The following is a 17,250-nucleotide window of genomic DNA, read 5'->3' as shown; positions in this document are numbered from 1 at the left end:
ATTAATGTTTGCCACTGTAAGAAATATGGATGTCAGAGGGCCTGCAAACCTTGACCACTCCTCAAACTTATCCTTGTTATAAGTGTGGGTTTCTTCTGGGTGCTAGTTTCCTCGCACATTGTAGATTAATTGGCCTCTGTAAATTGCCCCTAGTGTGTAGGGAGTGGATGAGATAGTGGGATAGCGCAGTACTTGTGTGAGCGAGTTATCCATGGTCGACATAGACTCGGTCGGTCAAAGGGCCTGTTTTCATGCTGTATTTTTCAATCAATCATTTGAAACAAATTGTAAATCAGTAAGTGATGTTTTGGGTTGAGATCGTTCATCTGGACCGAGCCCAGCTTGGTTTGTTGAATTTTGTGATTGGGTTTTCTTTTTTAAAATAAAACTGAATTCAGTAAACATTTTTAAAACTCTGAACATTGTTTGCAGGTTTTAAAGTACTTCAATAAACATGTGACCCATGTGGTATTCAAGGATGGACATGAAAGCGTGTGGAAGAAGGCCCAGAAAACTGGTGTGAAATTGGTGTCCGTACTTTGGGTGGAAAGGTATGAGCGATTCAATAAACCAATTTCTGAAGAATTATTGCTTCGAATTTAAGCATATTTTAAAAAAAGATGGTAAATTAATTTGAGATTTTTTAGATTACTCTGTGTATTTCCCTTGAAATCAATATTTTTGTTGACAATGGACAATATTAAATCATCTGCATGTTGACCCAGTAGCATGATATCACAAGTTTTTCAATTAATGACTTTTTGGACTTTTCAACTCATAGTTTTCTTGTATTTCTGATGTAGCTCTGTGATGTTTTGCTGCATGATTATAATTGATTATAACAAACATCCATTCTCAAGAAAGCTAATTCGTGTTTCGAAGGATGAAGGGGTACCTCACTGAAACCTACTGAATAGTTAAAGGTCTGGATAGAGTAAATGTAGAGAGGATGTTTCCACTAGTGGGAGAGTCTAAGATTGGAGACCTCAGCCTCGGAATAAAGGCTCATTTAGAAAGGAGATGAGGAGGAATGTCTTGTCAGATGGTGGTGAATCTGTGGAATTCATTACGACAGACAGCTGTGGCCAAGTCATTGGGTATTTTTAAGGTGCGGGTTGACATATTCGTGATTAGTAAATGTGTCGGGTTATTTGGAGGAGGCGGTAAATCCGGTAGGCGGCGGTAAATCCGGTAGGCGGCGCGGCTCTGGCCAGCAGCGGCCTCTGCAGTCTGTCCGCGTTTTTATTATTTTCTGTCTGTGTTTTAATGTAGTTTTTGTTATTTTTTGTTGGGGTGTGCGTGTGGGGAAGGTATGGAGGGGGGGGGGAAACTTTTTAAATCTCTCCCTGCACTGGAGACCTGACCTTTTTCTCGTCGGGTTTCCGTTGTCATTGGGGCCGCTGCTGCTGCTGCTGCTGCTGCTGCTGCTGCTGCCGCCGCCGCCGCCCCCGCCCCCGCCCCCCCCGCCCCGCTTTTCGGGGCTCCTGCAACGGCGAATTCTCCCGCCCGTGTTGCGGGGTTGAAGAGCTCCTGGAGCGGGGCCTCACTACACCGCCCCGCGCGGCTGGAATGGCTGCGGGACTTTGCGAGCGCACACCGGGGGCTCCAACACCAAGACCCGGTGTGCGACCTCGCACCACCCGGCGTGCCTTCAATGGCCGCGGGACAATCGCCATCGCCAGCCGGGGGCTTTGACTTTGACTCTGACATCGGGGGGGGGAGAGTGCAGTGGAGAGATAAGTTTTTTTTTGGCCTTCCATCACAGCTATGTGATGGATGTTTATGTAAAATGTAATTATGTTGTGTCTGGGTCTATTTGTGTGTAATGTATGGCTGCAGAAACGGCATTTCGTTTGGACCTCTAGGGGTCCAAATGACAATTAAATTGACTCTTGACTCTTGACTCTCTTGACCATGATAATCAATAACAAACCTTTGATTGCCAAAGTCAATACTGGCGCCAGAGTAAACGTCGTGTCACTCAAAGTGTTCAACAAGAAAAGAACCACTGAGCTCATGAAAAAAGACTCCTCCACTCTACATGCTTACGGAGGGGAAATTCTTCACCTGTTGGGTAAAGCTGAGCTGAAATGTACTATCAATGAGCAGACAAAGAACTTACTCTTTTACATTGTTCAACCTGCTTGGCATTAATGCATGCCATGACTTGGGTCTGGTTTATTTTGGGCGTGCTGTCCACAAACTTTGACAGAGGAACCAACACAACAGATGCTATCCAACTACAAGGACTTGTTTGTCGACAATCTCGACAAACTCCCGACAATATATAAGATCACTATTGACCAAGCGCTCACCTCGATTGTACGTGCACCTCACCGCGTCCTCCTTGGCGTGCGAGAGAAAATACATGACAAACTTAAACGTATGGTCTCTATCGGAGTTATTGCCAAGGTCAGCGAACCCTCGGACTAGGTCTCCACCATGGTCGTCACCACTAAGGTAGACAAGAAGGAGTTATGCATCTTCATCAATCCTAAAGATTTGAACACAGCAATCAAACGCCAACACTATCCGATGAGAACCACTGAGGATGTAGCGGCACAGATCGGTAATGCAACAGTATTGTCAGTCCTTGATACCAAAAGATACACGATACATTTATTTGTCGCATGTGCCAGTTGGCACAGTGAAATGTAATCACCATACAGCCATACAATAAAAATAAAGAACACAACACACGATAGAGTTCAACATAAAACATCCCCACACAGCAGAATCAAAGTATCCCACTGTGAGGGATGGCACCAAAGTCAGTCCTCTTTCTCTAATGTTCCCCAATGTTCACCCGTGGTCAGGGCCTCCCCGAGCCCTCCCCGATGTTCAGGCCCGCTCGCCGGGGTGATGTAAGTCCAACGTCATGGCTGGGGGACCGCAGCGGCCTGGACATCCGAGTCGGCCACCTCCTACTGGAGTCCGAGGCTCCCAAAGTCCGTTGGCCCGCTGGGCGGAGATGCAACGCTGGTGGCCCTCGGCAAAGGGCCCCAGGACTCCGCGATGACGGTCAGCGCCGCCTGCGTTGGAAGCTCTCCAACCCATAGCTCCGCGATGTTGAAGCAGCGGCCCAATGCTCCAGAGCTCCAAAGGCGATCCAGGTAAGGCATCGTCCCGCTCCACGGTGAATCCAGCGTCGCGCTGACGCTCTTTCTGGCAAATCCCATTAGACTGTAACTTTTGCTACTCCGTTCGGCCGCTATCGTATTTTAAGAATGCCCTTCCGTATCAACTCTGCTAGTGAAGTCTTCCAGCGTGCAATAGAACAGCTATTCGCAGAATACACTTGTGCCATCATTGTTGACGACATCCTAGTATACGGCCGAGATTTAACCGAACATGATGCCAACCTACGAAGAGTGTTGAACCGTGCCAGAGACATTAACTTAAAGCTCAATCCTCTGAAATGCAAGATCAGAGTTCCCGAAGTCACATGCGTCGGTCACGTGTTCACCAGCAACGGGTTAAAACCTGACCCATTGAAGACTGCAGCGATTAACAAGCTGCCAGTACCAACAGACGTCACCAGCCTACAACGATTTTTAGGCATGGTCAACTACTTGGGCAAATTCATCCCCAGCCTCAGCGAACTATCAGCTCCACTACGTCAATTGACCCACAAGGACAACACTTGGTCCTGGTACCCCCAACATCAACGAGCTTTCGAAATCTTAAAATTACAGCTCGCCAGTGCACCAACTCTGGGATATTTCAACATCAATCTGCCTGTCACAATCACCTGCGATGCATCCCAGTACAGACTAGGTGCAGCATGCGTGCAAACGTCTTTCAACAGCGACGTGATGCCCATATCCTATACATTGCGTACCCTGACTGATACTGAACAATGCTACACACAGATAGAGAAAGAACTGCTTGCCGTGGTTTTCGTCTGCTCAAAATTTAAGGACTTTATTTTTGGCAAAACCTTCACGGTAGAGACTGATCATCAACCACTAGTCACCATCCTGAGCAAACCTATCCATGCAGCCCCAGCTAGACTTCAACGCATGATGATGCAGCTACAACGGTTTGATTTTTGCCTAGTCTACAAAAAAGGTAAAGACATGCACATCGCAGACACTCTATCCACGCACCACTAGCGTACAACACCCATTCGAACAGGACAAATTCTCCGTCCTGAAAGTCTCGTTCGTGCCCACCAACCGCCAACGTCGCCTTGTCGAACACACAGCTGCAGATAAAACCTCCCAGCTACTGACCTCCATCATTAAAGGTGGGTGGCCAAACAAACATTCTTAACACCCCTTTTGAAGTACGACCCTACTTCCTGGTACGTGACGAACTAGTACTACAGGATGGAGTAATTGTCAAGGGTCACAAGGCGACCATCCCCTCATCCCTGTGAAACGAGTACTATGAGGAAATCCACGGTGGTCACCCGGGAGTGGAGGCTACCTTACAGCATGTGAAAGAAATGATCTGACCCGGAATGACCAAGTACATTTGGGAGAAAACAGAATCGTGCGCGATCTGTAACAGTCAAGCACCGCACCAGCAAAAACAACCCCTCTTGTCTCAACCAGCTCCCTCTCTACCATGGTCGTCGATCGCTGCTGACATCTTCGATTGGCACGGGAAACATTATCACGTGTTGGTGGACTCCTACTCTAACTGGTTTTAAATTGATTTTCTACCAACAATCACTTCAGAGATCGTAGTCCAAAAGCTCAAACTGTACACGGAATTCCAGTTTGCCTCCAGACTGACAACGGGACCTAATTCACTAGCCAAAAGTTTAAAGACTTTTCAAAACGGTGGAACTTTCGACATGTTACTAGCAGCCCGGAATACCCACAGTCCAATGGACTTGCCGAGCGTGCTGTTCGAAGCGCTAAACAACTCATGGCGCACTCCTACCTAGCCAAATCTGATGTCTACCTGGACCTGTTGAACCTACGAAATATTGCAAGAGATAACATTCTAGGTTCTCCAGCCCAGTGCCCGATGTCCCGCCGAACACGACCTCCGCTGCCTGTCGTCCAGGAACATTTAAAAACCTAACGTCTGCCCTCCTGCAGTGATACAAAAGCATGTGCAGTTCAATCGAGACTCGCAGAAATGAAGTTACGACAAGACCAGCAAACCACTTAAGCCACTTATTCAAGGCCAAGTGGTCCGACTGCAGACAGACAAGGGACATACCAAACTGGGGTAAATTTATGGCCCCTCAAAGGAACCACGTTCCTACCTGGGCGATGTCGATGGTACTCTCGATAGACGTAACCGTCAACACCTCCTTCCTGTGAAGGAACGGCGTCCGGTGCTCCATGGCCCTGATGCCCCACCGCTCAAGTTTAAAGTGATCAATGTTCCAGCCGTTCCTGCATCTGCTGCCACCAGTCCCATCCATTCCCCGCGTCGGTCTGTCCCTACTTCCCCTACTGTAACCGACTCCCCGATGTCCCCGCGACGGTCTACCTTGAGTTCCCCGACGGTGTCTCCTTACAGTCCATCGGACTCACTGAACCGTGCCCTCAGCTTTTCGGAGGTAAAGGTTGGTGAGGCAGCTCCATACCATACGAGAACCGGGTGGGTTAGCAAGCCACCCATTAGATATGACGATTATGTTTAACCCCGTTATTACTAGATGTGGCAATTTGTGTTTTAACATTATTTACTCGTTGTGGTTGTAATGCCTTAATTGCTTTTTCATTTATACAAGAAGAGATGTAGATTGGCTATTACATGTTAGCCAATTAGAATGCTTAGTAATTATAACTCTGCCTAATTATAACATTCATAGTGTAAGAACTCGCCCACTGCCTGCCAGTAGCTGTAGCAGTGTGAACTTGTGATGGACTGCTTAGATGATAATGACCTGAACAATAAAGATTCTTGTGCTTCAACCTGTGTGAGATTGAGCTCTTTACATTCATTAAGCTTGTGTTGTTTAATATGTACAGTTATGAATGTCCAGAGAGACAAAAGTGTTTTATTGTCATTTGTCCCAGATAAAACAGAGAAATTCAAACTTGCAGCAGCACAACAATTTTATAAGGAAATAAATGTTTAGATTAATATTTGACTAATGCACAAAAACGAATGAATCTTTTTGCCAAGTGTTAATGTTATTTAACTTGTTTTAAAGGTGTTTGACGACGCACACCCATGTTGATGAATCCTTGTTTCCTGCAATCAATGAAAGTAAACATTCACCTAAAAATAAGAGGACAGTAAGTACAGTGCATGGAATGATTCATGTTCATTTACAAAGTGCAATTTTTGGTTTAAAAAATAAAAGTATTATGTGTCTATTTTTCTATTTGTATGTAAGGCACCTTAACCAGATGGGTTGTATTCTTTTGAGAATGTCTAAATTAAATGGTGTCTAGCACTGTACTTGCAGCTAAAGTCAAAGGCTGATGAGAGCCAAAATGTTTCTGTTCCAGTCAGGCAAAATGTTTCCAGCAAGTGCACATTCGCATGTTTTCTTCTTGTCAGGGGATAAATTAAATGTACGCAAAGCAGTTTGAATGATTGCACAATAGCATGCAGATATGATTTGGTTTATTTTAGTTTAGAGATACAGGGTGGAAACAAGCCCTTCAGCCCACTAAGTGCACGATCACCAGCGACCCCTGAACGCTAACACTATCCTACACACTAGGGACTATTTACAGTTTTACTTAGCCAATTAGCCTACAAACCTGTAGGTGTTTGGAGTGTGGGAGCAAACCAGAGCTCCCGGAGAAAACTCGCGCAGGTCACCGGGAGAACGTATAAACTGCGTGCAGATATCATCCGTAGTTAGGATTGAACCCAAACCGGGTATCTGGTGCTGTAAGGCAGCAACGATACTGCTGCATCACCATTTTAATCCCCATTTTAATATCAGATATTTGGTTTTGAAATCTGCTCTAGATTCTTTTGTTGAAAATTATAAATGATTCAATGGTACTTTATTGTCACATGTACCGAAGTACAGTGAAATTATTATTTTTTTGCATACTGTTCAGGAAAAGTATTACTATGCAAAAGCACATCTTAGATTCAACACAAGTGTATAGGAATAGTACACTGAGACAGTATACAAGCGTCAGTTTGGCACCATTTTCAGGGTCAAGTTGTTATAGATGTAGAGATCCTAACCTGGCCATAAAGGCCCGTTGTCCTGGCATTAACCATTGGTGTCGTCCACCACTGCTTCGCTGCTCCGCGTGCACTGCGCTGCAGGTTGCATCCAGTCCACGTGCTCAGCCACTTGGAGCGATGCCCGATCCATCCGAGCCCCAGGTTGTTGCAGGGCCTCCAGAAGCCCGCTCCACCTTAGAGGTGAGCAAAGCCTGCAGACTGCTATAGGCCCTTTGTTTTTTTGCATCTACCGCTGCCATCTTGAACCTCTTCGCCCTCCACTCGGGTGCGAGCAGGGCTCGGCAGCTTACCTCTTGGTTACGGCTTTCCGGCTTTGCGGCGGGTGTTATTTGGTAGTATTGCATAAATACAACATTAATCAATTAAATTAAATTCAAGTAATGTCTAGGATTTAATGGTATTATCATAATCGTTGACCATGAACCTGCAGGATTGTGGTAAGAATATATGGAATTGCTTCATGCAAGATGCATTAACCGTTTAAGATTCATCCATCCCATAACTCATGACCTCTTCAGTCATCCATGTTTTATTTTTAATACCAAGTTCTCTGTACTTTGTAGCAAGTATTTCCTATTGTCAACTACCTTTGTACATTAAGTAGCCCATTTAATATGTTTCTCTTGTCTTTAGGCCGAGTGACTTCCTGAAAAAATATTCTAATTTTTAAATATTTTAAAAGAATGTGTGTGTGTGTGTATGTGTGTATATATATATATATATATATATACTTTATAAATGGAGTTTAAAAGGATTTTTTTTTAATAATTACTTATTTACATTGTTACTTAATGTGATTTTTTTCAGCATAGATGCATGAAACCCAAGGACTTCATAGAAAAGACGCCAACAAATAACAAAAGGCTGAAGAAAAAATTAGATCAAATGATTCGGGAGCTAGATTTGAAAAGAACTACTGGTGAGTTTTCAGTAACAAAACAATTAAACTGTAAGCATTTCTTTCAATGGTCATTCAATTTCTTTCAATACACAGGTTGAGCACCGATTTTTCCGACACCCTTGGTTCCGGAGCCTTTCTGTATTATCCCTTTTGCTGGACCCACAGTGGTCACGTAATAATGAAATGACAATACACCCCAGACCCGTGAATGACACCCCTCCCGTGCCTCTAAAGTACCATGGAGTGCCAGAGACCTGAATAGAATAAATAGAAAATGTAATGTGAATGGAATGATCTGCCGAAGCATCCCTGGCTCAGCTGTTTAGAGCTCGGGCTTCCGACCCTATTGTCGACTGGCAAAGTGCAGCATTAAGCCTTTCTTCACCCACCGAATGGACACAAAGTACTAGAGTAATTCAGTGGGTCAGGGTCTCTGGAGAACATGGATAGGTGACATCTGGATCCTTCCTCAGACTGATTCAGTGGCTGAGTTACTCTAGAATATTGTGTTGTTTCACATTAAAACTTGATGCCGATGGTGCTGGTCTGCGCCAACGGGCATTTCTTCAACGGTTCAACGGCTCACATGGCTGTTTTAGCATCTCGCGTTGTAGCCCCCATCAATTGTGTTGTTTTCGGGTTGCCACCCCTCTACCTCCACTGTCGCCGCCTCATCCCTTGGAGTCGCCTACATACTCCATCTTGGAAGCGATGCAAGGTGAGAGGGGAGGGATCCCCGCATTGACTGAACACTTTCTGCCAGTGGGGGCACACAGATGAAAGCGCCGTCTTTAAAGGCCGTTGCAACAGCCATGTGAACCGGTGAAGAAAGGCTCAATGGTGCAGACCAGTGGCGGTGGCAACTGTTACTCCAGCACTTTGTCGGATTGGCGTTGGAAACTAGGGCTCTAAATGGCCAGGGAGACGGTGTGAGTCTGGGATGGGTTGGCAATTCCTTCTGCTATATTCAACATCTGTTATAAGCGGGTCGTTAAAACATGGGTTTACTGTATTATCTTTGCGAAAAAGTTGGGAGCAAAGATTGAGAGCGTAGTTAATTATTTCACAACGGAGGGATTGGACCGGAAAGAGCGCTCGCCATTTGCAATGCCATCTGTGGCTGCTCCGGGAATTTCAACTGAGCTCTTGTAATTTTCTCCGGATTATAGGCGTTGGCAGACCGCCGGTTGTCGAAAAATCAGTGTTCAACCTGTACTAATTTGTTTTGTTGCTGATAAATGCTTCTGAATAAGTTGGTGTCGTTTTATGGGCAATATTAGCTACTGAGAGTAAAGTAAATATTTAGTTGTAATTAAACTTGCAATTAAACACTAACATACATTGTCACATCATTCTGACACTATATATGTAGTCCAATTAACTTGACAAAAGCCTTGTCAAAGCTTTTTTGAATTGTCTGTTATGAAGTATTCAACAATATGCACAATGCAAAAGGATAAAAATCTTGCTTGTGAGCATCAAGTAAATTCACATCAAAAATGAGAATGTTTCAAAGATACAAGGGTCCTTTTTACCTAAAGAAATTCTACAAGATAATATGTATAGGAGAGAACTGCATATGCTGGTTTATACCAAAGATAGACACAATGTGCTGGAGTAACTCAGTGGGTCAGGCAGCATCTCTGGAGGAAAAGGATACGTGACGTTTCGGTTCGGAAGAACGGTTCTGACACGAAACGTCCCCCCTCTTTCTCCAGAGATGCTGCCTGACCCACTGAGTTACTCCAACACTTTGTGTCCATCTACGAGTTAATACAACAGTTAAAGAACAGTTTAAGTTTTATTGAAAGTCACTGTACATCTTTCACTCAAATTCTCCAAAAAATACAAAGTCAAATTTAGGAGCAGATATTTGAAATCCTATTATTTCAGTTACTTAACAAATGATGACACTTTTTAATGAGGGAAATGGAGCAATTTTGTGGGGACGGGATAGGGAGGGAGGGGGGGGGGGGGGGGTCAGTAACTTTGCCATTGTCTAGCAAGTGTTGAGGCGGGAGGAGATCATCCTCTGTTGAACAGGATATTGATGTAACCTTTGAAAATGTAATCACAGAAAATAATCAATGAGAGTGACCCTAAAGTTGTAGAACAACTTGTTCTATTTGATCTTATTTGATTGTGCACGCCAAGTTGATTGCATTCGTCGAAACAGGGCGGACCAGGTGAAGGTTGCAATCTCCCACCATTCCACCCTAAGAAGCTGCATGAGAACATACAACATTGGATTTAGTTTGCATTTCTCTTCCAAAGAATCTGATCAATCAATCAAATATCTTCTCACTGTACTGTAAACAAATGTTCCAAAATATTCCATGTCAAATATACTGACTTGAATCTTTCTGTGTCATTAACCATCTTGCCAAGAAAACAAGACGTTCTCTGTGCAGAAATTGTATTCCATTATTTTCTCAGTCCCAATTTAAATTCCATTTTTTTGTATTTTCAAAGGAGCTGATCTGAATTTGCTCTCACTTGAAGAAGACGCTGTAGGTCTTTATAACAGCAATGTTGAATTGGTTCCTTTCAATCATTTCTGTGGAATGGAAAAGAGATTGAAAGAAATGAAAGAAAAAAGGGAAAACCCTTCCCCTACCGGTGAGTTCTTGCGTACGATTTCAAGACTTGAGGATATTACTTTGCTCTTGTTTAAGTGAACATGCCTTCAACTTATATTATTCACTGAAAAAATGGTCAATGGACACATGCTGATTATTAAACAGCATGAATTTTCGTGTGGGATTACCTGTAAAAAAAATCAGTTTAGTTATTATTTAGAAATACAGTATGGAAACAGGCCCTTCGGCCCACCGAGTCCATGCCAACCAGCGATCCCCATACACTAGCACTTTATTCCACACTAGGGACAACCAAAGCCAATTAACCTACAAATCTGTAGGAAATAACTGCAGATGCTGGTTTAAACCGAAGGTATACACAAAATGCTGGAGTAAGCCGAAATGCATTCCTTCTCTGCAGAGATGCTGCCTGTCCCGTTCAGTTACTCCATCATTTTGTGTCGACCTACAAAACTGTATCTTTGGAATGTGGGAGGAAACTGGAGCACCGGAAATTCCACGGGGTCACCGGGAGAACGTGCAAACTCCGTCCATACAGCACCTGTAGTCAGGATTGAATCCAGGTTGCTGGCACTGTAGGACAGCAACTCTACCGCTGCGTCACCGTGCCACCCCAAATGTAATGTTTCCTGAAACTAGAGATCCAAGCTGGCTGCTTACAAGTTGTGCACTTCACCTGATTAATAGATTGAACTTGACTTGCAGAACTGAAGCCAGAATGGTGAGGGCATATGTGTGGCATGCAGTATAATGTGGATAAATGTGAGGTTATCCATTTTGGTGGCAAAAACAGGAAAGCAGACTATTATCTAAATGGTGGCCGATTGGGAAAGGGGGAAATGCAGCGAGACCTGGGTGTCATGGTACACCAGTCATTGAAGGTAGGCATGCAGGTGCAGCAGGCAGTAAAGAAAGCGAATGGTATGTTAGCTTTCATTGCAAAAGGATTTGAGTATAGGAGCACAGAGGTTCTACTGCAGTTGTACAGGGTCTTGGTAAGACCACACCTGGAGTATTGCGTACAGTTTTGGTCTCCAAATCTGAGGAAGGACATTATTGCCATAGAGGGAGTGCAGAGATGGTTCACCAGACTGATTCCCGGGATGTCAGGACTGTCTTATGAAGAAAGACTGGATAGACTTGGTTTATACTCTCTAGAATTTAGGAGATTGAGAGGGGATCTTATAGAAACTTACAAAATTCTTAAGGGGTTGGACAGGCTAGATGCAGGAAGATTGTTCCCGATGTTAGGGAAGTCCAGGACAAGGGGTCACAGCTTAAGGATAAGGGGGAATCCTTTAAAACCGAGATGAGAAGAACCTTTTTTCACACAGAGAGTGGTGAATCTCTGGAACTCTCTGCCACAGAGGGTAGTTGAGGCCAGTTCATTGGCTATATTTAAGAGGGAGTTAGATGTCGCCCTTGTGGCTAAGGGGATCAGGGGGTATGGAGAGAAGGCAGGTACGGGATACTGAGTTGGATGATCAGCCATGATCATATTGAATGGCGGTGCAGGCTCGAAGGGCCGAATGGCCTACTCCTGCACCTAATTTCTATGTTTCTATGTTCTTGTGCATGCGACTGCTGGCATATATATGAACTAGAACAGCAGGGTAAAGGTTTGATAGTTGGCCAAGTCACACCCCCAGTTTTGTCTTGCTAGCCAAGTGACCCCACCTACTTAAGCTGGGGAAATAAAGCAGAGTTGCATGTTTTAATTAATATTAGCAATTCTTTGCAGCCTGTGTATTTGCATGCATAAGCAAGTAGATCCTGTGCATGGGTAACAAGATGATGGATCCAATCTTAATGGGATCCCTGAACTTGATGGAATATGTGTTGATAAATACTGGCAGATTCACCACATCTGCTGCCATTATCCTTCAAACTTAGACATATTAGATTTTAGAGATGCAACGTGGAAACAAGCCCTTTGGCCAATTGAGTCCGTACCGACCAGTGAGCACGCTGCACACTAGCACTATTTTACACACTGGGAACAATTTACAGGAAGCTAATTAACCTTACAAACCTATTACTCCAGCTTCCTGTGTCTATCTTCGGTTTAAACCAGCATCTGCAGTTCAACAGTTCCGTGTTGAAAACCCAAGCAGTCACAAGGAGAATGCACAAACTCCGTAAGACAGCACCCAGAGTTAGAATCAAACCCGTGACTCTGATACTGTAAGGCAGCAACTTTACCGCTGTGCTGCTTTGGTCTGCAAAGTTTAAGGTTCCTCATCTCGGTGTGTAGGGATATTCATATTCACTGAGCCTGTGCCCAGTATTCTCAATTATTCAGTATTCTTCCTTCCTAATCTAATATAGGTTATTGTCACATGTGCCAGGCTACATTTACAGCTGTTGTGTGCTATGCTGTCAGTGGAAAAACAATGCATTATTACAATCAAGCCGTCCATAGCGTACAGATATAGGATAAAAATGATATTGTTAAGTGCAAGATAGTCAAGTGAATTGAAAGATTATCCAATGGTCTCCAATGAGGTCGATGGTAGGTCGGGACTGCTGTCTGGTTGGTGATAGGATAGTTCAGTTGCCTGATGATAGCTGGGAAGAAAATGTCCTTGTATCTGGAGGTATGCCTTTTTCACACCTCTGTACCTTTTGCTTGATGGGAGAGAGGAGTGACCGGGGTGAGACTGGTCATTGATTATGCTGGCAACCTTGCCGAGGCAATAGACAATAGGTGCAGGAGTAGGCTTTAAGAGCTCTATCTAACGCTTTCTTGAAAGCATCCAGAGAATTGACCTCCACTGCCTTCTGAGGCAGAGAATTCCACAGATTCACAACTATGGGAAAAAGTTTTTCCTCATCTCCGTTCTAAATGGGTTTTCCTCATCTCCGCGCTATATCCCTAATTCTGAAACTGTGATCCCTGGTTTTGGATTCCCCCAACACCGGGAACATGTTTCCTGCCTTTAGTGTGTCCAATCCCTTAATATGTTTCAATAAGATATCCTCTCATCCTTCTAAGTTCCAGAGTGTACAAGCCCAGAGGCTCCATTCTATCAACATATGACAGTCCCGCCATCCCTGGAATTAACCTTGTGAACTTACGCTGCACTGCCTCAATAGCAAGAATGTCCTTCCTCAAACTTGGAGACCAAAACTGCACACAATACTCCAGGTGTGGTCTCACTAGAGCCCTGTACAACTGCAGAAGGACCTCTTTGCTTCTCTACTCCACTCCTCTTGTTATGAAGGCTTTCTTCACTGCCTGCCTGTCAATGTAAAGGAGGTTGGTTTGTGAGATGGTCTGGGCTGTGATCACAATTCGCTGCAATGCAAACAGTAGTAAACTGTTTTCAAAACTAGGTATCCTTGGTGGAGGGGGGGAACAGGAGTTACTTAATTATACGAGAAATTGAGCTTATCTCAGATTTCTTTGCGAAGAAAATTCTGTCTGGTCTTCCGACTATATGACCTTGCAGGTGCATGATATGAGGACCAGCTTGATGATGGAATTTTCATGGACTTCTGCAGCTAGGTGGGAACTTAGTGCAATTGTCCAGCATATATGCCGATATACCTACTTGCTGGATCTGTGCCTGGATAGATCTGGGATCGAAACAGCGGGCCTATTTATTTGAATGGAGGGGAAAGGCTGTAATGGAGAAAGATGCAAGTTAATTTACATTCTATTGAATTGAGTTTGGTTTAATGTTTTAAGTTAATTCTGTGATTTAAAAAAAAAATTAGGTAAGGATTTATGGTTGATCAGTAGTTTAGTGTTGTTGGATAAAAGGACACAAAGTGCTGGAGTCAGGCAGCGTCCCTGGAGAACATGTCTCTGGTCGAGACCCTTCTTAAGACCCAAAAAATCACCTATCCATGTGACCGCAAGGGTTTTCTCCGGGTGTTCCAGTTTCATCCTGCATTCCAAAGAAGTACAGGTTTGTAGGTTAATTGGCTTCTGTAAATTGTCCCTAGTGTGTAGTATAAAACTAGCATATGGGTGATCACTGGTCAGTGGGGATTGAGTAGGCCGATGTTTCCACACTGTATCTATATTACTAAAAGTCTCATCTTGACCACTTTCTGTTGCACTGTATATTGATTTTAGAAAAAACGCTGCCAATTTATGGCTGTGATTTTTGGCCATATTACCCCTCCGCTGGTCAGGACAAGAGTATTTTTTCCCATCGTTGAAAAATAAAAGACATTAATATTTTTTAAATGTTGAGATTTTCCTGAAGGCCACGTCCCTTCTGGAGGGACTATAAAACCTGAAAGTGTGGAGGTGCCTCAGTTCTCTGCAAGATGGGAGAGCGAGAGGTCGCAATTCTCAGTCTGAGCTGTGAATAACACTGAACACATGCCTACTAAACTGTGAGTGGTTTTACTGACCTGTCAGTGCCCATAATGTAGTTTGAAAATGCAAAAGTGTGTTTTGGTTTGAAAATGAAAACGTGTGCATTGGTTTGAAAATGCTAAAGTTGCCTTGCCTAATTGAAAAGTTGGTTTGAGAATGCTAAAGTTGCCTTGCCTAATTGAAAAGTTGGTTTGAGAATGCTAAAGTTGCCTTGCCTAATTGAAAAGTTGGTTTGAGAATGCAAAAGTTGCCTTGCCTAATTGAAGTTGCCTTGCCCAATTAAAGTTGCCCTGCCTTCTATGTAATTAAAAGTCTAATCTTGACCACTTCCTGTTTGCGCTTTATATTAATTTTAGAAAAAAAACGCTACAATGTATGGCTGTGATTTTTGGCCATCTTACTCAGTCCACCCCTGCTCATCAAGTGCCAAGGATTATTAGTGTTTATAAAAATGTCGAGGTTCTTTCTCCTGTCAATCAGGCCATGAATGCCACGCCCCTTCTGGTGGGGGGGGGAGGGACTATAAAACCCAGAAGTGTGGGCATAGCTCAGTCTCTGCAAGATGGAGGAGGGAGAGGTCATGACTCGGTATATTTAGTGGTCTTGCACCCTGCTTGAAGTGGTATGAAACTATTCTTGAATTTGGTGGCCTTGCACCCTGCTTGAAGTGGCATTTCAAGGAATAACCGTGATTCAACTACCAGCCCACAAGCCTTGAGTGAGTGAGCTGCCAGCACACCAGGCTTGAGTGACTGAGCCACCAGCCCAAGAATCCATTCAGCCAACATTGTCCATTCTAGCCCTCTGGAAACCAGATCGTTTAGCCCACAACACCCATAGTAGCGCTCCAGAAAGCCCCCCACCCCTCCACTGGCCACCAATATTGGAATTGGTGGAGAGGTGGAATATTGCGTTGGGGGACCAGCCTTCCCGTGTGAAGCTGGGATCCAACGGGTCCCACTTAATCTAGTCTCTAAACTAAAACTAAGCTGTCGTCAAGAGCTCCTGACATGCAATTGGGAAAGATCGAGTACAAGGCAAAATCGAATGTAATTCCTTTTATACAGTGGTTTCCCTGTTCAATGTCTCCCTTACATTGCCTCCAAATCTATCCACGCATTGTCTTTTGCTTTCATCGGCATCGCTTCTATGCTACTGCACGACATTGCCGCCATTGTATCTGCCAAGCTAAAATTAAGTGCTGCAACTAATCCTTTTTCCTTTCCTTCAACTATAAAAAATAATTTTTGCATCCCATTAGGTTGCAATGGGCTGAGGGGATGTGAAAAAATGGTTTCTTGGATTGTTTTTTTTTTGTGAAAAGGATTTTCGCTGAGCAAGATATTAAGGGATAATTGTTCCAAAGCGGTTGGATTAAGATAAACAAGTCATGCTTAAGGAGTTAAATTGCATAAGGGTTTCTATCTTCAACTCCTCATCTCCTGAGTCAAAAAAACTTTTTTATTAGATTGGTTATCCCGCTTTCTCTTTATGAACCTGCTTGGTTTAGAGATACAGCGAGATCACCATTTTGGGTGGCGCCCACAATGGCCGCCGGGCCAACTGTCTCTCGTCCCTTCCTTCTTTGTTGTTTTTAGTATGTTTTGAATGTATGTTTTAGTGTTCTTTAGCTTGTTTTATGTGGAATTGGAAACTTTTTTAAAATCTTTCCTTGATGGAGATACAATTTTTTTCCCGTATCGTTTCTCCGTCCGCACTACGGCCTAACATCGAGGAGCTGGCGGCCTCTGCCGGAGAGTGACTGGAAGCTCCAACCGTGGGAGCATGTGGACTTTAACATCGTGGAACTCGTGGTCCCTGGTTAGGGACAGACTTCGGTAGCTCCAGGCTTCGACTACCCTGATCACGGGAGTTGCGATTGCCCCGAAGCGGGGGCTTCGATCGCCCCGACAGCGGATGATTTGGCTGCCCTGACCGTGGGAGAATAAAGAGGAAGCAGATTATACTTTATTGCCTTCCATCACAGTGAGGAATGTGGGGAATCCGCTGTGGTGGATGTTTATGTTAACTTTTATGTAGGTGTGTGTCTTGTTTCTTTTCTTTAAGTATGGCTGTATGGTAATTCGAGTTTCACTGTACCTTAATTGGTACATGTGACAATAAACAGAACATTGAACCTTTGAAACAGGCCTTCAGCTCAACAAGTCCATGCTGACCAACATTCACCCATACACCTGTTCAAACCTAGACACTAGGAATAATTTTCAGAAGTCAATTAACCTACAAACCTGCACATCTTTGGAATGTGGGAGGAAACCGGAGCACCC

The 17,250-nt window shown here is 44.0% G+C and overlaps 1 protein-coding gene across 4 annotated transcripts in view; it reads left to right on the top strand.

The window, feature by feature from the left end:
* LOC129715025 (microcephalin-like) overlaps window positions 1–17,250 on the top strand; it is an 83,800-nt gene that overhangs the window by 22,467 nt on the left and 44,083 nt on the right. For all 4 annotated transcript variants that reach the window (XR_008726434.1, XM_055664847.1, XM_055664849.1 and 1 more), the window contains 4 exons: window positions 433–551; window positions 6,125–6,209; window positions 7,936–8,047; window positions 10,502–10,648. Coding sequence is in view for 3 of the 4 variants with exons in the window: in XM_055664847.1 (XP_055520822.1) it covers window positions 433–551; window positions 6,125–6,209; window positions 7,936–8,047; window positions 10,502–10,648 (463 nt within the window). In the remaining variant the exon portion in view is untranslated. The remainder of the gene's footprint in view (window positions 1–432; window positions 552–6,124; window positions 6,210–7,935; window positions 8,048–10,501; window positions 10,649–17,250) is intronic.

The sequence above is a fragment of the Leucoraja erinacea genome, chromosome 47, assembly GCF_028641065.1.
Source record: "Leucoraja erinacea ecotype New England chromosome 47, Leri_hhj_1, whole genome shotgun sequence".
Classification (NCBI taxonomy): Eukaryota; Metazoa; Chordata; class Chondrichthyes; order Rajiformes; family Rajidae; genus Leucoraja; species Leucoraja erinaceus.
Note: the sequence above shows the minus strand (reverse complement) of the source record. Positions and strands in the feature narration are given on the sequence as shown.